Genomic DNA, 20,794 nt, shown 5'->3' on the forward strand with positions numbered 1-20,794 from the left:
TGCAGCCAAAGCAATGTACTTTTTATCCCCATTTTACACACGAAAATACCTATGGTCAATAAGATTTAAAACTAGGTTGGATCACCCAAGGTATGAGGATTCTAATCAGTGATCTCTTGTCTTGGAATTCCAGGAGGGCTTTCAGGCTCAACAAAAACCTGTCCAGCCCTGGCTGCAAGTGGTTCAGTGGATTGAGCGTCGGCCTGTGAGCCAAGTGTCGCTGGTTCGATTCCCACTCAGGACACATGAATAGGTTGCATGTCGGGTCCCCAGTTGGGGGTGCGAGTGAGAGGCACCACATAGTGATGTTTCTCTCCCTCTCTTTCTCCTTCCCCTCTCTAAAAATAAATAAACAAATAAATAAAATAAAATAAAATAAAATAAAAACCTGTCCAAACTCATACCACCTGGTATACTTTCAAGTCCTGCAGCAGCCAGCAATCTCCAGATGACAGACCATTAATATGGGTGAATGATAAAAAGCAAAACTTATTCTATTACTAAATGTTTCAATTTACAGAAGTGATAGAATGTGTTAATAATGCAGATTTTTCTTTGAAGTGTATATGTCCCCAGTACATTGTGTGCAGCAAGAAAATCCAAATAATTTTGATGTTTTGTACTATTGAAAACATTTACTCCAAAAATATTATTCAATAAAGTGAAAATGATTTGTTATTCAAGAAGTGAAAATGGGTGACATTACAACATAGATCATTCTTGTGTCACTGTCCTATTCGTTACATGAGAATAACCCAAATTAATTAAAGGATAGGTAAATTAGGTGAGTACACATTTTAATAAAAACATACCAGTAGTACATACAATGCCCTAAAAATGCTCATGATGAACCCTTTGGAAAATGCAACAACAGAGAAAGCATAACAAATATATAAAAAGCGCTAAAAGTATACAAATTAGACCAATCAATTAGGGAGGGGTATTAAAACATCATACACTGTAAGAATGCATAAAGTCACAATTTAGATCATATTCGTTAAAATCTTAAAAATTAAACATTAAACTTCTGAGACATGTGAACACATTAAACTAAACTCACATGCTTCCTCAAAGGTTTTCATCAGTTTCATTACACTGAAAAATCAGATTTCCTAAAACCTAACTACACAGTGAGAATTCTCCAATGTCGAAAGAAAATAGACTTACGGCTAAAGAATTCCCATGTTCACATCATGCTTGAAGCCTTCAACCACTGTGAACTATCATTAAGATGGCCATGGATCTGAGGTAAGTCTTTCCACATTTGATGTCCCCGAAGGACTATCTCCTCTGTAAAGTCTATGACAGTAAGAAAGGAGAAAGCATCAGGAAAATTTTTCCCCCATTCCCTGTACTCATAAGGCCTTTCATCGAGTAAAACACAGTATAATGGAGGGTACTGCTAGAGAAAGAAAATACTCATATTGCATTCATATATAAAAGCTTTCCCCTGTGTGACTTCTCAAAAGATAATAAAAGCAATGGATAAAAAATATTTCTCTAATTTTCTTAAGATATAAGAACTTAGACATTGTTATTATTTAATGACAAAGAAGGCAATAGTCAGTTACAAGCAGTTCCATTTTCCCAGCACTCAAAGTACATTTCTACAATATAGACTCTACCATACTAGAGAAAATCACTGATACAGAAAAATATTTCCCACTTTCATTGTAAACACAAGTATTTCTCTAGTGTAAACTCTCTGAGGCCAGGTCCAAAACAGCCAGAGAGAAAGGATTTTCATTTATACTGCACTCACAATGCGTTTGTCCAGTGTGAAGTCTCTAAAGTTAACAAAGGTTACTGATAAAATGAAATTTTACACATTCCCTGCAACCACAAAACTTTTCTCCTGTGTGTAGTCTCTCACTACAATGCAGCTTAATACTACAGGTAAACAATTTCCCACATTTGTATTTCTTTGCGGTGAAGACTTTGATGATAAAGGAACTGACTACTACAGATAAAGGATTCCCCATATTCAAGCACTCATAAAACCTTCATCCAGTGTGAACACTTTGATGACAATGAGAAGCAGAGATCCAGGTACAAGATTTCCCTCATTAACTGCACATAGTCATGCTTTTTCCAGTGTGAACTCTGTGGTGCTGGCAGAGATGAGAGCTCCTGGTAAAAGATTTCCCACATTCACCACACTCATAAGGTCTTTCTCCAGTGTGAACTCTCTGATGTCTGCGGAGGGTAGAGTTAGTAATAAAAGATTTCCCACATTCATCACATTCATAAGGCCTTTCTCCAGTGTGAAGTTTCTGATGATAACGGAGAGCAGGGTTACTGGTAAAAGACTTTCCACATTCATTGCACTCATAAGGCCTTTCTCCAGTGTGAAGTCCATGATGATGACGGAGGGCAGAGCTATTAGTAAAAGATTTTCCACATTCAGTGCACTCATAAGGCCTTTCTCCAGTGTGAACTCTTTGATGTTCACTAAGGTTAGAGCTGCTGGTGAAAGATTTTCCACATTCAGTGCACTCATAAGGTCTTTCTCCAGTGTGAACTCTGTGATGAACCTGAAGGGATGAGCTACGAGTAAAGGATTTTCCACATTCAGCGCACTCGTAAGGCCTTTCTCCAGTGTGAATTCTCTGATGTCTGTAAAGGGTAGAATTAGTAATAAAAGATTTCCCACATTCACTACACTCATAGTGCCTTTCACCAGTGTGAATTCTTTGATGTTCACTAAGTTTATAGCTACTAGTAAAAGATTTTCCACATTTAGTGCATTCATAAGGCCTTTCTTGAGTGTGAACTCTCTGATGATAACGGAGGGCAGGGCTACTGGCAAAAGATTTTCCACATTCACTGCACTCATAAGACCTTTTTCCAGTGTGAACTCTCTGATGTCTGTAAAGGGTAGATTTAGTAATAAAAGATTTCCCACATTCACCACACTCACAACGCCTTTCACCAGTGTGAACTCTCTGATGATAACGAAGGGCAGGGCTACTGGTAAAAGATCTTCCACATTCACTGCACTCATAAGGCCTTTCCCCAGTGTGTACTCGCTGATGAACACGGAGATAAGAGCTACTGGTAAAAAATTTCCCACATTCACCACACTCACAACGCCTTTCACCAGTGTGAACTCTGTGATGATAACGGAGGGCCGAGATAGAGGTAAAAGATTTTCTACATTTACTGCACTCATAAGGCCTTTTTCCAATGTGAACTTGGTGATGATAATGGAGAGAATAGCTACGGGTAAAAGATTTTCCACATTCAGCGCACTTGTAAGGCCTTTCTCCAGTGTGAAGTCTTTGATGTTCACTAAGGTAAGACCTACTAGTGAAAGATTTTCCACATTCAGTGCACTCATAAGGCCTCTCTCCAGTGTGAACTCTCTGATGAACCTGAAGGGATGAGCTACGGGTAAAAGATTTTCCACATTCAGTGCACTCATAAGGCCTTTCTCCAGTGTGAACTTTCTGATGAACACTGAGGGAAGAACTTTGGTTAAAAGATTTCCCACAGTCATTGCACTTAAAAGGCCTTTCTCCAGTATGAACTCTGCGATGCCTACAAAGTTCAAAGCTTTTGGTAAAAGATTTTCCACATTCACTGCACTCATAAGGCCTTTCTCCAGTGTGAACTTGGTGATGATAATGGAGAGAATAGATACGGGTAAAAGATTTTCCACATTCAGTGCACTTGTAAGGCCTTTCTCCAGTGTGAAGTCTTTGATGTTCACTAAGGTTAGACCTACTAGTGAAAGATTTTCCACATTCAGTGCACTCATAAGACCTCTCTCCAGTGTGAACTCTCTGATGAACCTGAAGGGATGAGCTACGGGTAAAAGATTTTCCACATTCAGTGCACTCATAAGGTCTTTCTCCAGTGTGAACTTTCTGATGAACCAAGAGGTGTGAGCTCTGGGTAAAAGACTTTCCACATTCAGTGCACTCGTAAGGTCTTTCTCCAGTGTGAACTCTTTGATGTTCACTAAGTTTAGAGCTACTAGCGAAAAATTTTCCACATTCAGTGCACTCATAAGGCCTTTTTCCAGTGTGAACTCTCTGATGTACCTGAAGCGAAGATCTATTGTTAAAAGATTTCCCACACTCAAAACATACAAAGCACGTACTTCCAGTAAGGACTCTATGGTCCTCAACAAGTGCATTGTCACATTCAATGGCTTTCGTGCATTCTTTGGTGGTGTAATATTGTTTTCTACTTTGAAAAGTCATTCCAGGCTTAGACATTTCCTTTGCTCTGTGCATCGTATGAGTAGCCAGTTCCTCATTATGTCCAGAGCTGTTGAGAAAGCATTTTCCAACATGAGTGGAAGTACAAGGCTTCTGTGACACATGGAAATTGTAGGTTTTTGCAAGGGAAATTCTGTCCACACAGCTTATGAAACAATTTTTTGTTGTGTCTTTCTCCTGGTGCTGATGACTCTGCGCACTGAAATAAAATGGTTCTGCACATGCCCCACACCTCAGCAGTGTCGGGCTCTGTTGTGTTCCCTGCTGCTCAACCAAGAGGAAAACGTCTCTCAAGATGGGCCCACAACGGTCACAGGGGTGGCTCTTCTGGACACACAGCACTGACTTGGGATTCTTAATGTGTGACTCTCCTCCAGAAATATTCTGTTCAATGGGTGTCTCCACATCCTCTGCTCCACAGCAGCAACCTGAAAGAAACAAACACTAGTTAATACATAGTGACCTATAGGGAGGAGGTCTTCTCATTACAAATTTGCATGTGTAACATCTGACATGCACCTACATGGTCATTTCCCAGACTAATGAGATAGACTGTGAGAAAGGCCCTCGGTTCAGTAAATAATGGGCACCTCACTAAATGAAAGATATTAGGATAGAATGGGACACAAGGAAGAGAGGCGGGTCGTACAAGTTGTCCTCAGATAATAGCTGCCTAAAAAACCAGCCCTGCTTGTGACGTAAGACTGTGTAGAGGAATGGGAATGTGCCTCAAACCATCAATATCAACCGCAGCACAGCAGATGCTGTGCAGGTTTTGCATAGAAATTCTTGTGCACTTCAAGTCCAAACAGGTACTGATCAAAACTGGAGAGCACACCAAAGAGACTCCTCAGAGAAATGGTTGTGTCATAGATGTTGAGAGGCCGACATTATCCATGGCTAGAACTCAGAGCTCAAATGAAAACTACTGAGAGTAAAAACGGGCAATGTGCCAACACTGGTAAAGGACAGTAGATTAAGGTGTGGCCACTGCCAATAATGATAAACACATTTAAAGAGAACTGGTTCCTCATTACTTGGAATAAATTCTCCCCAATTTCCCTTCACCAATGCTAGACACCCTCTGTGAACATCCTGTCAGGTCATACACACGGGACTCTTCCACTTCCTTCCCAGTTCAGCAGTTATGTGCAATACAGATGATGGAACTCCAAAGAGAAAGCAGAAGACATGATAACCATCACTGTCATAGAAGAACTGAGTACAAACAAATAAAATGGAAAAGATCTATGTTGTGATGACAGCCAGACAGCATTAATAAAAAATACAAATATTCAACCCCCTTCAAGAATAATCACACAATTATCCATGATAAAGAGCATCTCTTAAGGAAAGCGGGAGAGGCTTAAGAGAACAGTTATCACAAAGTGCTACAAAGTGGTGTATAATACAAAGAACTACACAGAAGAAGAGAGGGAAAGTAGCTTTAGCAAACGTGTTGAGTTTTTAAATACAGAATACTTGTCCCAGAGAGTGCCGTGTGCTACCATTGACTCTAGTGGCCTGTTTTGTGCCACCAAAGACTTATTAGAAATGGAAAGAAAAAAAGAAACTTGCAGCTGAAATAAAGGCATATTAAATACAAACAGAAAAATGTCGGAAAGTGAAAAACTTTCTGGAAAGCCAGTAATGTCATCAAGTTCACATACTAAAATACTTCATTGGTGCAGTGTGCTTCAGTTAACTCTAAAGTATAGGATACATAAAGTGTATTACTAATAACAGTAGTGAGAATTTGTGAAATGATGAACAATATATAAAGATGTGAACTGTGACATCAAAACGTATATAGGGGTGGTGTGGAAGAGGCAAGACTATAATTTTTCCATGCAACTGAACCTTTTTTTGGATACAATGAACTATTAAGAGTATGAGTAGTTTTGTAGAAGTCTAATAAAAACAAACCACAAGCACATTTTCTATAGAAGGGACAAACAAAAGAGAATGGAATCAAATCACACAGAAAAGACAGCAAGATATGAAAACAAAGAAAGAAGTACAAAAGAGCAGAAAACTATGACAAGGTGGCAACAGTAGGTCCTTAAAGAAATTCTCCAATCAAAAGACAGAGAGTAGCTGTAGGGATAAAAAGCACAAGACATAAAAGCATTCAAGACTTTGCTTCAGGCCACTGTTATCAGTTTAGCACAAATAAATGCATGAAAACTCTCACGATGGGTGAAAGAGTGAAGGAATTAGAAAGTACAAATTGGAAGTTACAGAATACTCATGGGAATGTAAAGTACAGGCTAGTAATTATGTATGTCAGATGGATGTGAGATTTATTGAGATGTATAGTGTTTAATTATGAAACTAATATAATGTACTTCATCAGTATTTAAAATTAAAAAATTTTTTCAAAGAAATAAATAGTCCACACTGGTGTGGCTAAGTGGACTGAGTGCCACCCTACAAAACCAAAGGTTGTTGGTTCAATTCCCAGTCAGGGCACATCCCTGGGTTCCAGGACAGGTGCCATTTGGGGGTAGGCGAGAGGCTACCAATCTATTTATCTATCGTACCTTGATATTCTTCTCCCTCCCTTTCTCCATTAGTCCTTTCTAAAAGTGAATAAAATCTTTCAATTAATGAATTAATTAATTGAGGTCATGCAGGACTTATCCTGTTTTCAGAAATCAAAAACAAAATTATCCCCAGCTAGTGTGGCTCAATGGACTGAGCGCCAACATGTTAACCAAAGGGTTGCTGGTTTGATCCTCAATCAGGGAGCATGTCTGGGTTGTGGGCCAGGTCCCCAGTTGGGGCATACGAGAGGCAACCACACATTCATGTTTCTCTCCTTCTCTTTCTCCCTTGCTTCTCCTCTTTAAACAATCAAACCAAAAATAAATAAATAAACCTCCCACAAGACACAATATATGCTGCTTCCAAGATACTCACTAATCTTTATGGACATAAATATGCTGAAAATAAAGAGATGTTAAAAATATTCCATGCTAATAACACCAAAGACTTCAGGAAGATAACAATTTAATTACTATGCACACAACCACTGAGCACCTAAGTAACATTGAGCAAATAATATAAGATCTGAAGGTAAAAAACACAATGCACTGTACTAGGGACATCAAATATTCCCCTTTCAGAATGGGTAGATCAGCCCGTTCTAAAGAAATCAGGAGTTATTGATGTTTGAGAAGACTACAGTATTCCCTACTTATTGCGGGTATTACATTCTAGGCACTCCCGCGATAGGTGAAAATCTGCAGAGTAGGAGCCTTACATTTATTTTACTATTTATATATATTTTAAGGCTTTATAAACCCTTCCCTCACACTTCTAAACCGTTCCCAGTCTCTTATTAACCTTTCCCACTCCCTCATTGACCTTTTCCACACTTTTATTAACACTACTTATATTCTTAAACACATTCTACTCTTACACCTACGTAAATTTATCAACATACGTATACAGTATCGCAAAATCCGTGATATAGCGAAAAATCCACGATAAATAAATATATTTTCTAAAATCTCGACAATAAGTGAACCGCAATATAGAGAGGACCACTGAATTGAGAAAACAGAATTAATGAATACATGCATAATATTTGCTACAACACTGATGAAGTGGCTTATTAATTTGAGCACTGTCCCAAGCAAGACTACAGGTTTGATCCCCTTCTAAAGGTACAAACTAGAGGCAACCAACAGATGCTTCTCTCTCACATTGATGTTTCTCTTTCTCACTTTCTTCTTCTAATAATCAATAAAAATAGTCTACAGTGAGAATAAAATATATATCTGTAGAAATGGTCAACAGGTATACAAAAAATGCTTTTTCTCACTAATCAATGAGAAATGCATTAGGCTTGTGGCAACACTACTGACCTCAGATCCTTCCCTGTGAGGGTTCAGTCCAGCAGGTGCTGGGGCTGCAGGGAGAGGAGCGGGCAGTGCAAGCAAACCAGCCCTGCCAAGGCCAGGACCTACCCAGAGAACTGGGGAAGCGGGCAGTGCCCACAGTCTACATGTGAGAACAGAGGGCACCCTTGGGAACACAAGGCAAAAAGGACCCCTGGACATAATCAAGGGTCAGCTTGTTCATGGGAAGAGACTGTCCAGCAAAGCAGTGAGGACGAGGGAGATGTGTCTTACCCATGACCTCAGCAGTCCTGAGCCCGGTCACATAATAAGTCCCATAGTAATGCCCGGTGTTCTGAACAGGACAAGAAACACCATGCTAGCATAGGAGCAGGGAAGCCCTTTAAGTTCTATGTATCATTTTCATTGCGTGGGACAGAAAGCCTTTGAAACTGTGTAATCATGCCAGGGCCTGGTTGGCAGGCAGGAGGGGCTCCACAGGGGCCAAAGAAGAAGTTTCATAAAACAACTTTCATTAACTGCCTGTCTGTGATCACTCTCTCTTTTAGCAGGGGGTCCCTAGGGCTTAGAGAAAGAGCTCATAAATGTATCTGCTTTAACTGCCTCCTGAGAGGTATCTGTTTTGCAACAAGAGGGCAAAATATGGACGGGAGCAAAATGAGAATTTCAGCTAATACTGCCCCCCGCACCCCAAAACTCTACATACCTAAATTAAGGTAATCAAGTCCCAACCATGGAGAGAAAACTGACACAGTCTTTACCTGACAATCAATACGTAACTCCCCCACCCCATCCCTCTAAGAAAAGCGTGTCAGAAAAAAGGACCTGATGCTTTTTGCCACCCTTGCTGTTGCCGCACTGAACCTATGTCTCTCATCCCCACCTCGGCAAGGTCCCATCTCTGACCTGAGAATGTATCACTATAAACTCTCCTGCATGCTAGTAGATTGCTAATCTGAAATTCTTTGCTGTATCAGAAAAAATAACCCGTCTCTCCCAGAAAAAGCCTAAGACTGCTGTTCATTGCTCCCTGGGTACAAGTCTGGTCAGGACCCTTAGAACTTAGAATAGAAACAAAGCAATCCTGAGAAAATGGGAGCGCAGGAGTGCCCAAGAAGAGGGCACTGGGAGAGACGGTCTTACCCAGCGAAGATATAAGAGCATAGTTCTCCAGCATCACATTCAGGTACAGCGATCTCTGAGCTTCACCAAGAAGGCACCATTCTGTCCTGGAGAAACACACGGCGACATCCTCAAAGGTCACAACAACCTGACAGAATTAACAAAAATAAATCTGGAAAAGTCCTTCTTAGGCACAGCATTCCCACAATGCCCCACACGTAACCCACTGCAGGGCCCACTATACAGAAAAAGCAGCAGCCCTTGGTGCCTGAGCTGCCTGCTGTCTCACCACAGTTTGATTAATCACTCAGATCACCCTCAGTAAAAGCTGGTGGGGTAAGAGGAAGTGGGGCAGGTTAATGCCATCTAATCTCAGGGCGGAGGCTGCAGGGTCCCATTCTTCCTGTAAAATATTTCACTGAATCTCCCACTCAAAGGGCAGCCAAATACGGTGTTATGTTGTTTGACCCTTAGATCTGTACACCAGGTTCCCAGGACCACCAGCTCACACTGCCTCTGGCTGTGCATAATTGGGTGATGTTTACCTGCTTCACAGACTCAAAACCAAGTTGACACCTTCAGCTCTGCCATCTTTGCCTACAGGCACAAATGCTCTCCCCATTTTGTTTTACTCCATCCTCAAACCTTCAGCAGATTACTAGACTCATGTTGCAGGTTTCTACTCACTGCTTTTTGAAACTTTTAAAAGTGTGAACCAAACAAATCATCTGATATTCCTAGAAAGAATTAACCTACCACCATCTTCCCCAGCCCAGCTGATGGAGCCTCCAAGGCTTCAGCTGCTACAACCAAAAACGCTCGGGTGGTTTTGAACACTTTATCTCTCCCAACTGCACAAGCTAAATCTCTAGCCATATCTGGTGTGGCTCAGTGGACTGTGTCAGCCTGAGAACCAAAGGGTTTCTGGTTCTATTCACGGTCAGGGCACACAGTTCTGGGTTGTGGGCTGGGGTCCTCGGTAGGGAATGTGCAGGAGGAAACCACACATTGATGTGTTTCTCCTTTTCGTTCCCCCTCCCTTCCCCTCTCTGTAAAAAAATTAATAAAGAAAATATATATTATTTTAAATCTGAAACTCTTTGTGTCCATCTTCAATAAAATGATGGGGAATAGGAGTCAAGGTAATGGAAGAGGGTAAGGAGGAAAAACACTAATGGAAAAAAATACACACACACAAAAAAAGGTCCAACAATCCAACCTTTTCTTCTACCTCTGAGGCCCAACTCTGGTTCACCATCTCTCATAGGATGACAGAATTTACCTGGTCCTGGGCTCTATGCCTCCTGTTTTACTCCCATAATCTGTTTCCCACTAGCTGCAAAATGGAGCCTGTTAAGCCCAGGAGAGATCAACTCCTTTCTTTTACGCAAGAGCCTCATTATATGCTTGAACCAAATTCTCATTTGACCGTTTTACAAGTCTGATTTTTAACCCCTTCTTCCTTGTTTTTCACAAACACAAAAGGTAACTGAGGTAACTATTCCCAATTCTGTGGAACCTCGAAGCATTTGGAAGCGCTTGAGTCTCTCCCTAGATAATCTTCCATAACTATTTCCACTGGTAGCCAGTGTGGATGAAAAAGAATAGGGGCCCCACCCTGGCTGGTGTGCCTCCGTGGATTGAGTTCCAGCCTGCTAACCTAGGGGTAGATGGTTCCATTCCCTGTCAGGGCACATGCCTGGGTTGCAGGCCAGGTCCCCAGTTGAGGGCATGTGAGAGGCATCCAATTGTTTCTCTCACACATCTACGTTTTTCTCCCTTTCTTTCTCCCTCCTATCATAAATAAATAATCTTTTTAAAAAATGCAGGTGGTGGGGTTGTTAGAGAGCAGGGTCCCCCAAATTCTCCATAGCCCATGGTTTGGGGATGGGAGATGGAACTCAGTGGAACACAGACATTTTCCAGAAATACTTAATTTTTCAATGCAAATTCCACAGAGAGAGGAGGGGCTTGGACCATAGAATAGTGACAAAAATGTTACGTGTCCTGTCCAAAATTCTACAAGTGACCGTGACTGGTCGCCACATACTGTGTCACAGGCTGTGGTCAGGCATTTAAAAATAAGGCAACAGACATTAAGGGAGGGAGCCGTGAGGGTTGAAAGAGAAACGAAGCATTTCACGAACCAGCCTTAAGGTCAGGTGAGAAAGAAGGGGCCACATGTTTCTGCATTAAGAGCTGAAAAACACAACACAGGCAAAACCTCTCTAATCAGGCACAACTTACTGGGAGCTGCCGGTAAAGCTGAACTGTGTCTGGGAAATACAAAATCCGAGACTCCTAGTTTCGTAGAGCAAAATTGTTTCTCTGACTTTTCTATTCTAAAACTAACTACTTTGGCAGGGAAGGCCAGAACTCTGTGTCTCAGTGTTTTAAAGAAAGTAAGACTTAAGGAAAACAATCCGCCATTAATCGAAATCTGTATACGCTTTAAAAAAACAACTCCTTTTCCTTTTCGCCAAACTACGGTATTCAGAGTTATGCTTTTTGGTGGTGGGAAATCATGCCTCTCATAACTGAACAGCCTGTGGGCTCTGTTTCAGGGGCCACATGCTAACCCTGATCAGTTTGGGGAAGTCCATCATGATGGTCTCATAAACTGAGAGACCGAGAATACCCAGAGATATACGGTCAGAAATTAAAACTTCCCACTAAAAGCTATTCATGGACAGGATTCTTGTCCTAGGCCAGTAACTTCTGTGAGGAAGGTCAATTTTTACCTTAACTGAGTCCATCTATCTATTTTTGCACTTAAGTTAACATACTTTGGAATGTCAGGATAATTTCCTTTTTTCTTACCTCTCTGGGGACATCCTCTGCACCAGAACAGAGACCAAACAACCCCTTATTGTTCTTATTATTGTCTTAAGTAATTAAATATTTAACTATCCTATATCCACCAATGTAAAAGGGCATTTTTAATTTTTATCTAGTATAAGAGTTTCTTTGTTCGTTTTCTCCCGTCTCCCTAACCTATCACCAATGGAGTACAAGTTCCCCCTTCTGTCTTCCCTTTTCATCTGAGAGACACAATAAATGCTAAAACTGCCATTTTCTGAAGCATTATCTCACTGCATTGAGATTGTTTCCTGGCAGTTGTCATCAGTTTGGCTAAAATAAACAGTAAAAACAGTTTCTGCAGTTTGACTGTTTCTTTCGTTGACAACACAAATGGGTGCACCTTGATATTACCTGTGACCTGCACTCAAGTCTGTGGTATCCACAGGGTCCTCACATCCCAGAGCGGGGAAACCATCAAGGAAAGAGTCTTACGTCACCATAAGTTAGTGTCACCACCAGGGAGGGGCTGGGACACCCTGTCCTTCCTCGTCTAGCTCCATAATGGTTTTCCACTTCAGAACCTCCGGGAACACGCAGGCACCCACCTGCACCTCCAGCTCAGCGGGTCTCAGCTGTATCCCGGCCCCGCCCTGCGGTCTGGGGACCTCAGGTAAGTGTCTGTCCTCAGTGCGGCCTCTCACCAGCCCTCTGACCTGGAACGAGGGCCCCTCTCCCTGAGCCTCTCTCTCTCATCACCGGACCCCAGCAGGTTTCTGTCTCAGCAGGATGGAAAAGCCTTGGAAACCCAGACGCAGCACGTGGCCCCTCTCGGTCACGGCCTTCCCTGGCAACGCCGCCCCCTGCTCCGCCTCAGACTGTTTAAGGCCGATGCAGGGCGGCCGCCAGGACGGCGCGTCCATCCACGGCGGCCCGTCAGCCCGTCACCCACCTCAACCCGTGACACCCTGTGTCACACACGGGGCCTCACGACCCGGAAGCCGTGGCCTTGGTTGCAGGACGGGACGGGCACCGCGCACCCTGGTGCAGGGCTCGGTGGGGGAGGGGAGGGCCCGGGACGGCACTCACCTCAGCCTGGCGCCTCAGTGCGGCCCCCGCCGCCGGACGCTGTGGGCGGAGCGGGCCGGAAGCGACGGGCGAGGCGGGGGCGCCGGGCACCGCGGTCCCCATCCCGGAGCAGGGGCAGGTCACCTGAGCGGAGACACGGAGACTCACAATCGCGTTTATGCCGCGGCGACAACGGGTATCTCCATTAAACCACTGACCGGTGAGACGATCCTGAGTGAAGGTAAAATGCCAGCCACTGGGCGACGGAAGTCCCGCCCACAAGCGCTCCGCCCTAACGGAAATGCCTTTTCTGAGCCTCCATTGGCTCAGCCCTGAACAGCCTTCTGGGTACCGTGGTTCCTACTGTCCGAACGCTACAAAGTGGTTTCCCACCTGATTGCATGAGGAAATACCGAGGTTCACCAGGGAAAGTCCTGAGAAATAAGACGTCCTGGTCCAAAAGAGAGCTTGAAAATGACAAAAGATGTCGTCTGTTCCTGGTGAAGGGTCTTTCGTGCCTGTAGATGAACGTGCATCATCTCTGCAACTCCATAGTCAGTCATAGTAAAAGGAGGTACTCCTGCATTACAGGGTCGAAAAAAAATTCATAAATGACCTAATTACACCATCACATATATGACAGAGGTAACACAAGAATGTAAGACAAACGTTTGATACAAAAAATTACAAAGAATATAAACCGAAATGGAAGATTATTGTTTAGTTATAAAAATCAATTAAGAAAAATACTTATTTGAAAAAGTGGTAAAATTTCATTGTGATAGTTATCTGTGTTATTCAAATTTCAAAATGATACTGTAATTATCATAAGACATACTTAAGATCAGAGGAGACATGCTTCTTGCATTCCTAATGGAATACAGTGAACCTATGTATAAATTATATTTAGAATAATGTACATATTCATACTCATCCTTTGTGTACCTCAAAGACGTAAAAAGCGCATTAAATCTTAAAATCATCAAAAAGTAGGGACATATATGTGCAATAATATTAAAAATGAAAAATACAGATTAGGCCAGCATTGCTCAGTGGATTGAGCAGGACAACAAAGAGGGGATTGATGGGGTGAGAGGAGAGAGTTGGGTGAGGGGGACAAAATGTAGGAGAAAAGAAATTGGGAAAACTGTAATAGAATAAACAATAAAAAAATAAATGCAATGTAGAGCCTAGATCAGATCCTGGAACAGAAAGTGGACATTAGTGGAAATCGGGTGATATCCTAATAAAGTCGGTTTATTTATTTTTTATGATATTATTTTAATTATTCATAGAGAGAGTCAAAGAGCAGGAGACAGACAGGGAGAGAGACATCAAATAGTTGCATCTTGCACACCCCAAACCAGAGACAGCCCGCTACCCTGGCATGTGCCCAGACTGGGAATCAAACCAGCAATCTTTTGGTTTGCAGTTCAGCAAAAATCCACTGAGCCATGCCAGTCAGAAGAAAACAAGTCTGTGACTTGGTTGATAGCATTGTACCAATATTAATTTACTAGTTTTGATTATTTCATGGCTACTCTTTAACATCATGGGAACTAAAGTTAAAGGCTATATAAGTACATTCCTATAAATATATGAAAAGGACATATACGAATAGAAACTTTATTATGTTTGCAACTCTTCTATAAAGTTACGGTTATTTCAAAATTAACAAAAAAAATTATATGTCAAAAAATTTCCCTCAGGCTGAATGAAGCCTCTGACAAAAATACCAGCTGGTACACTGATACAGATGGACACCTAGAACACTCATCTAGTGAGGAAAGCCTCTTGTACAAGGGGCCCACACTCCATAACTAAATTCAGTATTTTTGGGGTCCCACTCATATTCTCAGGGTCTGTGAGTCATGGTGCCAACTTATCCACTTGTTTTAGGTCTGCCTAATCTGTCCCCTCCAGATTTCTTCTACAAAATGTGTAGAGTATTGTTGCTACCATTGCTGAGCAAACACACCAAACCTCTCTGTTTAATATCTTTGCTCCCCAGTTAAAAAAGATGAAGCATATTAACTTTTTCAATGAATCTTTGTCTGTAAAGCCACTGTTGGATATGCATTTCTGACCTTTTCAAAGCATGATCTGCGAAAGGATCTCTAGAAGTATTTTAATAATGTACCTGCATGACTGTGGGTATAAAATCTTTGGGTAGGACTTAGTGAGACACCAAGGCACACTTGGAAAACTCGTCCATAAAAGGTTGAAAAACACAAGGAGCAATGTAACCAAGCATGTAAAGGCTGGATATGAAGTTAGAGTTCAATAAGAGATCAAGCTGTGCCTGCAAATGAACTGACACCTGATGCCGCTTAGGGGGCCTTAGCTGTGACATGGGGTTATTCTCCTTAACATGGCCTGCACAGCCTTTAGTATATAGGTCGCATCTTAAAATGTGTACTTGTTTCTCTCCAGTAACAGGGAAAATCAGTTTGACTTACGACTAGCGAGCAATAGGTGACCATGAAAATGCAATGACATCAAAATAACGCTCACGTGTCAGGTAATTAACAAGGGCTGCTCAGGGGTGATCCCTCTGTTGAAAATGGACAATCACTCACATTTAGAAGGGCTTTAAAAATTCAGCACTAATCCAAGACATTATATTGACAGCAGTAAGGAGGAAATGACAAGGGAAAGGAGGTCCGCTTTCAGAGTGTCCACACAGGCCACCTGGTTCCCTTCAATGGATTGTGTTGTTTAGGAACATATCCTAACAGCAGAGTGCCAATTATCACCAAGGATGCTGGGGCCTCACCCTCTTCTCTGAAAAAGCCCATAAGCATAACAATGCTAACTGGGTCCTGCACAGACCCAATCTGATTTGGCCCATTGGCTCATCTTGAGCAAACAGGAGTAAGAATCTCAGTTGTGTCCAGAGTGTACCTGAAAATGGAATGAGTTTATGTTCACAAGGACATTTCCTGCTGAAAGATCTCTGGTGCAGACACGGGAGGCTGGAAAGGAGGATGTGGCTCCGGAACAAGGTCAGGGCTGTAGGAAGTAGATGGTGAGCACCTCTGTCTGCTCCAGCCAGTCCTGGACAGAGTACAGGATCAGGGGACACTGAGTTCCTTGTATGAAGAAGAGGTGAGACCTCCACCAGGGAGATAATAAAACTAGAGGTCTCTAGTATCTCTTCTGAATACGACCCAGGTATCACATCCATTGTCCTCAATACTGCACAGGCACGTCAGGGAATGTACCAAAAACACCTGAAGGGTAAAAATGAGGCTTCACATCGACCACAGTGGATACAATCGAAGCCCCTCATGCACAAGATAAGTGAACATGCAGAAAGACAAGGACAAGGCTTAATTTGTCATGGTAGATTGCCTCCAGGTCTGAAGCCAGACTCATGAGTTTGAATCCAGCCTCTTAATCCTGATATTTCTCTGTGACTTTGAAAAACCCCCTTCCTCTTCCCAATTCTAATTTCTCCAGGTATATATAAGTTCCTAATCCCCAAGGTGCTGTTAGCATTAAAAAAAAAAAAAAGTCAGAAACCAAATCCTAGATTAGTATTTGTAAGGGTTCGGTGAATTTCATTAACTCTACCTTTTTAAGGGCCAGTTAGTGCCTTCATTAATTTCATATCAGTCACTGAATTGAGTTTTGGAGACATTTATTGTCATACAGAGATGCTCCAATGGGAGATTTATACTCAGAATAAGGAACCCTGAAACCATCTTCTCCATGGGTTGAAGTCTGTGTGGACTCTAGCAGATATGGCAAATCTGAAAAGATCCATTTATTTTCACAAACACTTCAGGCAGGTTTGACGGGTTTGTGGCTTTGAAAAGGCACCCACAGGTGATATCTGTTGGTATAGCAACTACGTTTGAAATGAGCACCAAGGTTGGGTTTGTTAGCACACTCGGTGACTTCCGTCGTCGGCAGCCGTCCGTCTCGAGAGACGATGGCGTAGCTTCTTGAGAGTCTATCTGCACCGCCGAGAATGGCTGTGCAGTCCGACTCGGGAGTGACAATCCCTGCCACACTTGTTACAGGTGAAGGCAGATGGCCGTTGTTGCTGCTGTTGACGCTGCTTCCGCCTCGATCTTTTCTGGACCGCCTCCTCGTTGCGCGCAGCCTCTGCGCGTGACGTACCTTGTCTGACCGCGAGCCTCCAGGCTAGGCGGTCGTCTGCTTGAACTTCCCATGTGTTGAGATTGATGGAGCATTGTGTCATATCCTTTTTGCAGATGTCTTTGAACCGCAGTTTTGGGCGCCCTGTCATCCTCTGGCCTTCTGCTAGCTCGCCGTAGAGGAGGTCTTTGGGAATACGGCCTGCATCCATTCTTTTGACATGGCCGAGCCACCTGAGGCGTCTCTCACTAAGAACTGCATGCAAACTGCTCATGTTGGCTCGCTTCAGCACCTCGGTGTTGGGGACCTTATCCTGCCAGGCGACATGCAGGACGCGTCGCAGGCACCTCATGTGGAAGCTGTTGAGTTTCCTTTCGTGCCTTGCGTAGGTGGTCCACGTCTCGCTGCCATAGAGGAGAGTGCTGAGTACGCAGGCTTGGTAGATGCGCAGTCTGGTTTTCTCAGTGAGGCTGGAATTGTTCCACGCTCGCCGGTTCAGTTTGGCCATAACTGTTGCTCCCCTGGCGATTCTCCAGTTGACCTCCAAGTCGACTGACAGAGACCTCGAGTTGGTGGACCCGAGGTAAGTGAAGTCGTTGACAACCTCCAGGGTGTATCCGTCGATGGTGATGCATGGGGGAATCCCCGTGCCTTGAGCCATAACGTTCGTCTTCGTCAGGCTGATGGCTAGTCCGAACTCCTTGCATGCGTGGGAAAGGCAAGTGACTAGCTGCTGGAGTCCCTCTTCGGAGTGTGATGTCAAAGCTGCGTCGTCGGCGAAGAGCATCTCACGGATGAGCACCTCTTTGACTTTGGTTTTGGCTCGTAGACGGGCCAGGTTGCAGAGCTTGCCATCGGATCTGGTGTGAATGAAGACACCCTCGCTGCAGTCCTTAAAGGCGTATTGGAGGAGCATGGAGAAGAAGATTCCGAACAGCGTAGGCGCGAGGACGCAGCCCTGTTTTACGCCGCTGCTGACTGGGAAGGCCTCAGAGGTTGCGCCGTTGTAGGACACCGTGCTGTGCATGTTGTCGTGAAAGGACATGACCACAGCAAGCAGATGTGGTGGACAGCCAATCTTCCGTAGCAAGCTGAAGAGACCGCTTCGACTGACCGGATCAAACGCCTTCGTGAGGTCGATAAAGGCGAGGTAGAGTGGTTTATGCTGCTCGTGACACTTCTCCTGCAGCTGGCATAGGGAGAAGATCATGTCCACTGTTGATCGGCCAGCTCTGAAGCCACACTGGGGCTCTGGGTAGACGCGGGAAGCAAGGGTCTGCAGGCGGGCAAGAGCGACCCGGGCGAATACTTTGCCGACGACGCTGAGGAGAGAGATGCTCCGATAGTTGTTGCAGTCACTGCGGTCTCCTTTGTTCTTGTACATGGTGATAATGTTGGCGTCTCTCATATCCTGGGGGATGTAACCCTCCTTCCAGCAGAGACAGAGTAGATGGTGGAGCGACTGAGCACCAGGAAGCGACGGAATCCCTCCAGAAATCCTAAAGAGCGGGAAACTCGGTGACTTAGGCAGTGAAATTTCACCAAGAAAATACAGAGCCATATTTTATTCCTTTCCATGTAAAGAGATGGACTAAATGCATGAGAGACAGGACTCCTGGTGAAAGGGTGGGACTTTTTAATTGGGTGATAAAGGGTGGGCGGTTTGCCTCTGGGTAATCTTGGCAATAAGTTATAAAACTGGAAGTTTGATTCTGATTGTGCAAGGCTCAGTTTCTTCTGGTGTTATCTTTGGGTTTAGTTTTTGGGCATTTGGGTCTGGCACGTTCTGTTTGTATAAGTTTCTAAAACACCAGCATGGGGGAGGTTTTCCGTAAACTGTCTAGTCTTTAGAAGAGGCTCAGAAAACTAACAGTTTAATCTCCTTAACTGGGTCAAGAAATGGATAGGTAACTCTGGTAAAGAGGTCCTAACAGGCGGCTTTTTGTCCTTTCTGGATGAGGGTTGTTCCTTTTAAATAAAAGTATTTCATTCTGTCCTGGCTGGTGTGATTCAGTAGATTGAATACAGGCCAGAGAGGCAAATAGACTCTGGTTTGATTCCCAGTCAGGGCACATGCCTGGGTTGTGGGCCTGGCCTCCAGTTGGAGGCCAGTGAGAGGCAACCATTGATGTTTCTCCCTCTCTCTTTCTCCAATGTGTGAGTGAAAAATCAATTCTTTGCCTCTCGCACTCCCCTCACTGGGGACCTGTTCCATAAACCAGGCACGTAAACTGACCAGGGATTGAATCTGCAGCCTTTCAGATTGGGGGACAACACTCAACCCACTGTGTACTGCAGCCAAGGCAAGGTACTTTAGGTCCCTATTTTACGCGCGAAAATACAGAGGCCCATAGAGTGTACCACTTTTCTGTAATCTTAACTATGGTCAATAAGATTTAAAACTAGGTTGCATAGCCCAAGGTATGAGAAGTCTAATCACTGATTTCTTCTCTTGGGCTTCCGAAAGGGCTTTCAGGCTCAACAAAAACCTGTCCAAACTCATACCACCTGGTGAAACTACAAGTCCTGCAGCAGTCAGCAAACCACAGGTGACAGACCATAAATATGGGTGAATGATAAAAAGCAAGACTTATATTACTAAATGTTTGAATTTACAGAAGCGATAGAACGTGTTATTAATGCAGATTCTTCTTTGAAGTGTATATGTACCCAGCACATTGTGTGCAGCATGAAAATACAAATAATTTTGATGTTTTCTTCTATTGAAAAATTCATTCCAAAAACATTATTCGCTAAAGTAAAAATAACCTGTTATTCAAGAAGTGAATATCGGTGACATTACAACATAGATGATTCTTTTGTCACTGTCCTATTCATTACATGAGAGTAGCCCAAATTAATGAAAGGATAGTTAAATTATGTGAGTACGCATTTTAATAAAAACATACCAGTAGTATGTTTTTATATCCTCTACAAATGCTCATCATAAACCTTTGGAAAAATGCAACAACAGAGAAAGCATAACAAATACATGAAAAGGGCTAAAAGTATACAAATTAGACGAACACCACAGGCTTTAAGAATGCATAGAGGCACAATTTAGATCATATTGGTTTAAATCTACAAAATTTAAACATTAAACATCTAAGACTTGTGAATACATTAAACTAAACTCACACGCTTCCTCAAAAGTTTTCATCAGTTTCACTACACTGAAAAATTAGATTTCCTAAAATCTAACTATTTACACAGTGAGAATTCTCAAATGTCAAAAGGGAACAGACTTATGGCTAAAGATTTCCCAAGTTCACATGATGCCTGAAGCTTTCAAGCAGTGTGAGATATGATTAAGATGGACTTCAATCTGAGATAAGTCTTTCCACATTTGATATCTCCAAAGGTCTATGTCCGGTGTAAAGTCTCTGATAGTATGAAAGGAGAAAGACTCAGAAAAAAATTTCTCCCATTCCCTGTACTCATAATGCCATTCACTGAGTAAAATTCAATATAATTAAGGCTACTGCTAGAAAAAAAATAATCTCATATTGCATGCATATACAAAAGCTTTCTCCTGTGTGACTTGTCAAAAGATAACAAAAGCAATGGATAGAAAATAATTCTCAAATCTTAAGTTATAAGAACTTA

At 42.9% G+C, this 20,794-nt stretch overlaps 1 protein-coding gene across 1 annotated transcript; it reads right to left on the bottom strand.

Moving 5' to 3' along the window:
• Positions 1 to 647: 647 nt before the first annotated feature.
• On the bottom strand, positions 648 to 13,204 carry LOC149995706 (uncharacterized). Its single transcript, XM_090259942.1, has 3 exons — positions 13,103 to 13,204; positions 9,236 to 9,362; positions 648 to 4,654 (listed from the first exon to the last, which is right to left on the bottom strand). The coding sequence occupies exons 1-3, from the start codon at positions 13,202 to 13,204 to the stop codon at positions 2,067 to 2,069; spliced, it is 2,817 nt and encodes a 938-aa protein (XP_090116068.1). The 3' UTR covers positions 648 to 2,066.
• Positions 13,205 to 20,794: the final 7,590 nt, after the last annotated feature.

The sequence above is a fragment of the Furipterus horrens genome, unplaced genomic scaffold (assembly GCF_987537825.1).
Source record: "Furipterus horrens unplaced genomic scaffold, mFurHor1.1.pri manual_scaffold_13, whole genome shotgun sequence".
Lineage (NCBI taxonomy): Eukaryota > Metazoa > Chordata > Mammalia > Chiroptera > Furipteridae > Furipterus > Furipterus horrens.

Excerpts from the sequence above, each read along its gene's own strand:
- LOC149995706 (XM_090259942.1), bottom strand. The coding sequence starts at position 13,204 with ATGGGGACCGCGGTGCCCGGCGCCCCCGCCTCGCCCGTCGCTTCCGGC. Across the intron at positions 9,363-13,102 it reads CACTGAGGCGCCAGGCTGAG|GTTGTTGTGACCTTTGAGGA; the intron begins GTGAGTGCCGTC and ends TAATTCTGTCAG. Across the intron at positions 4,655-9,235 it reads TGCTCTTATATCTTCGCTGG|GTTGCTGCTGTGGAGCAGAG; the intron begins GTAAGACCGTCT and ends TGTTTCTTTCAG.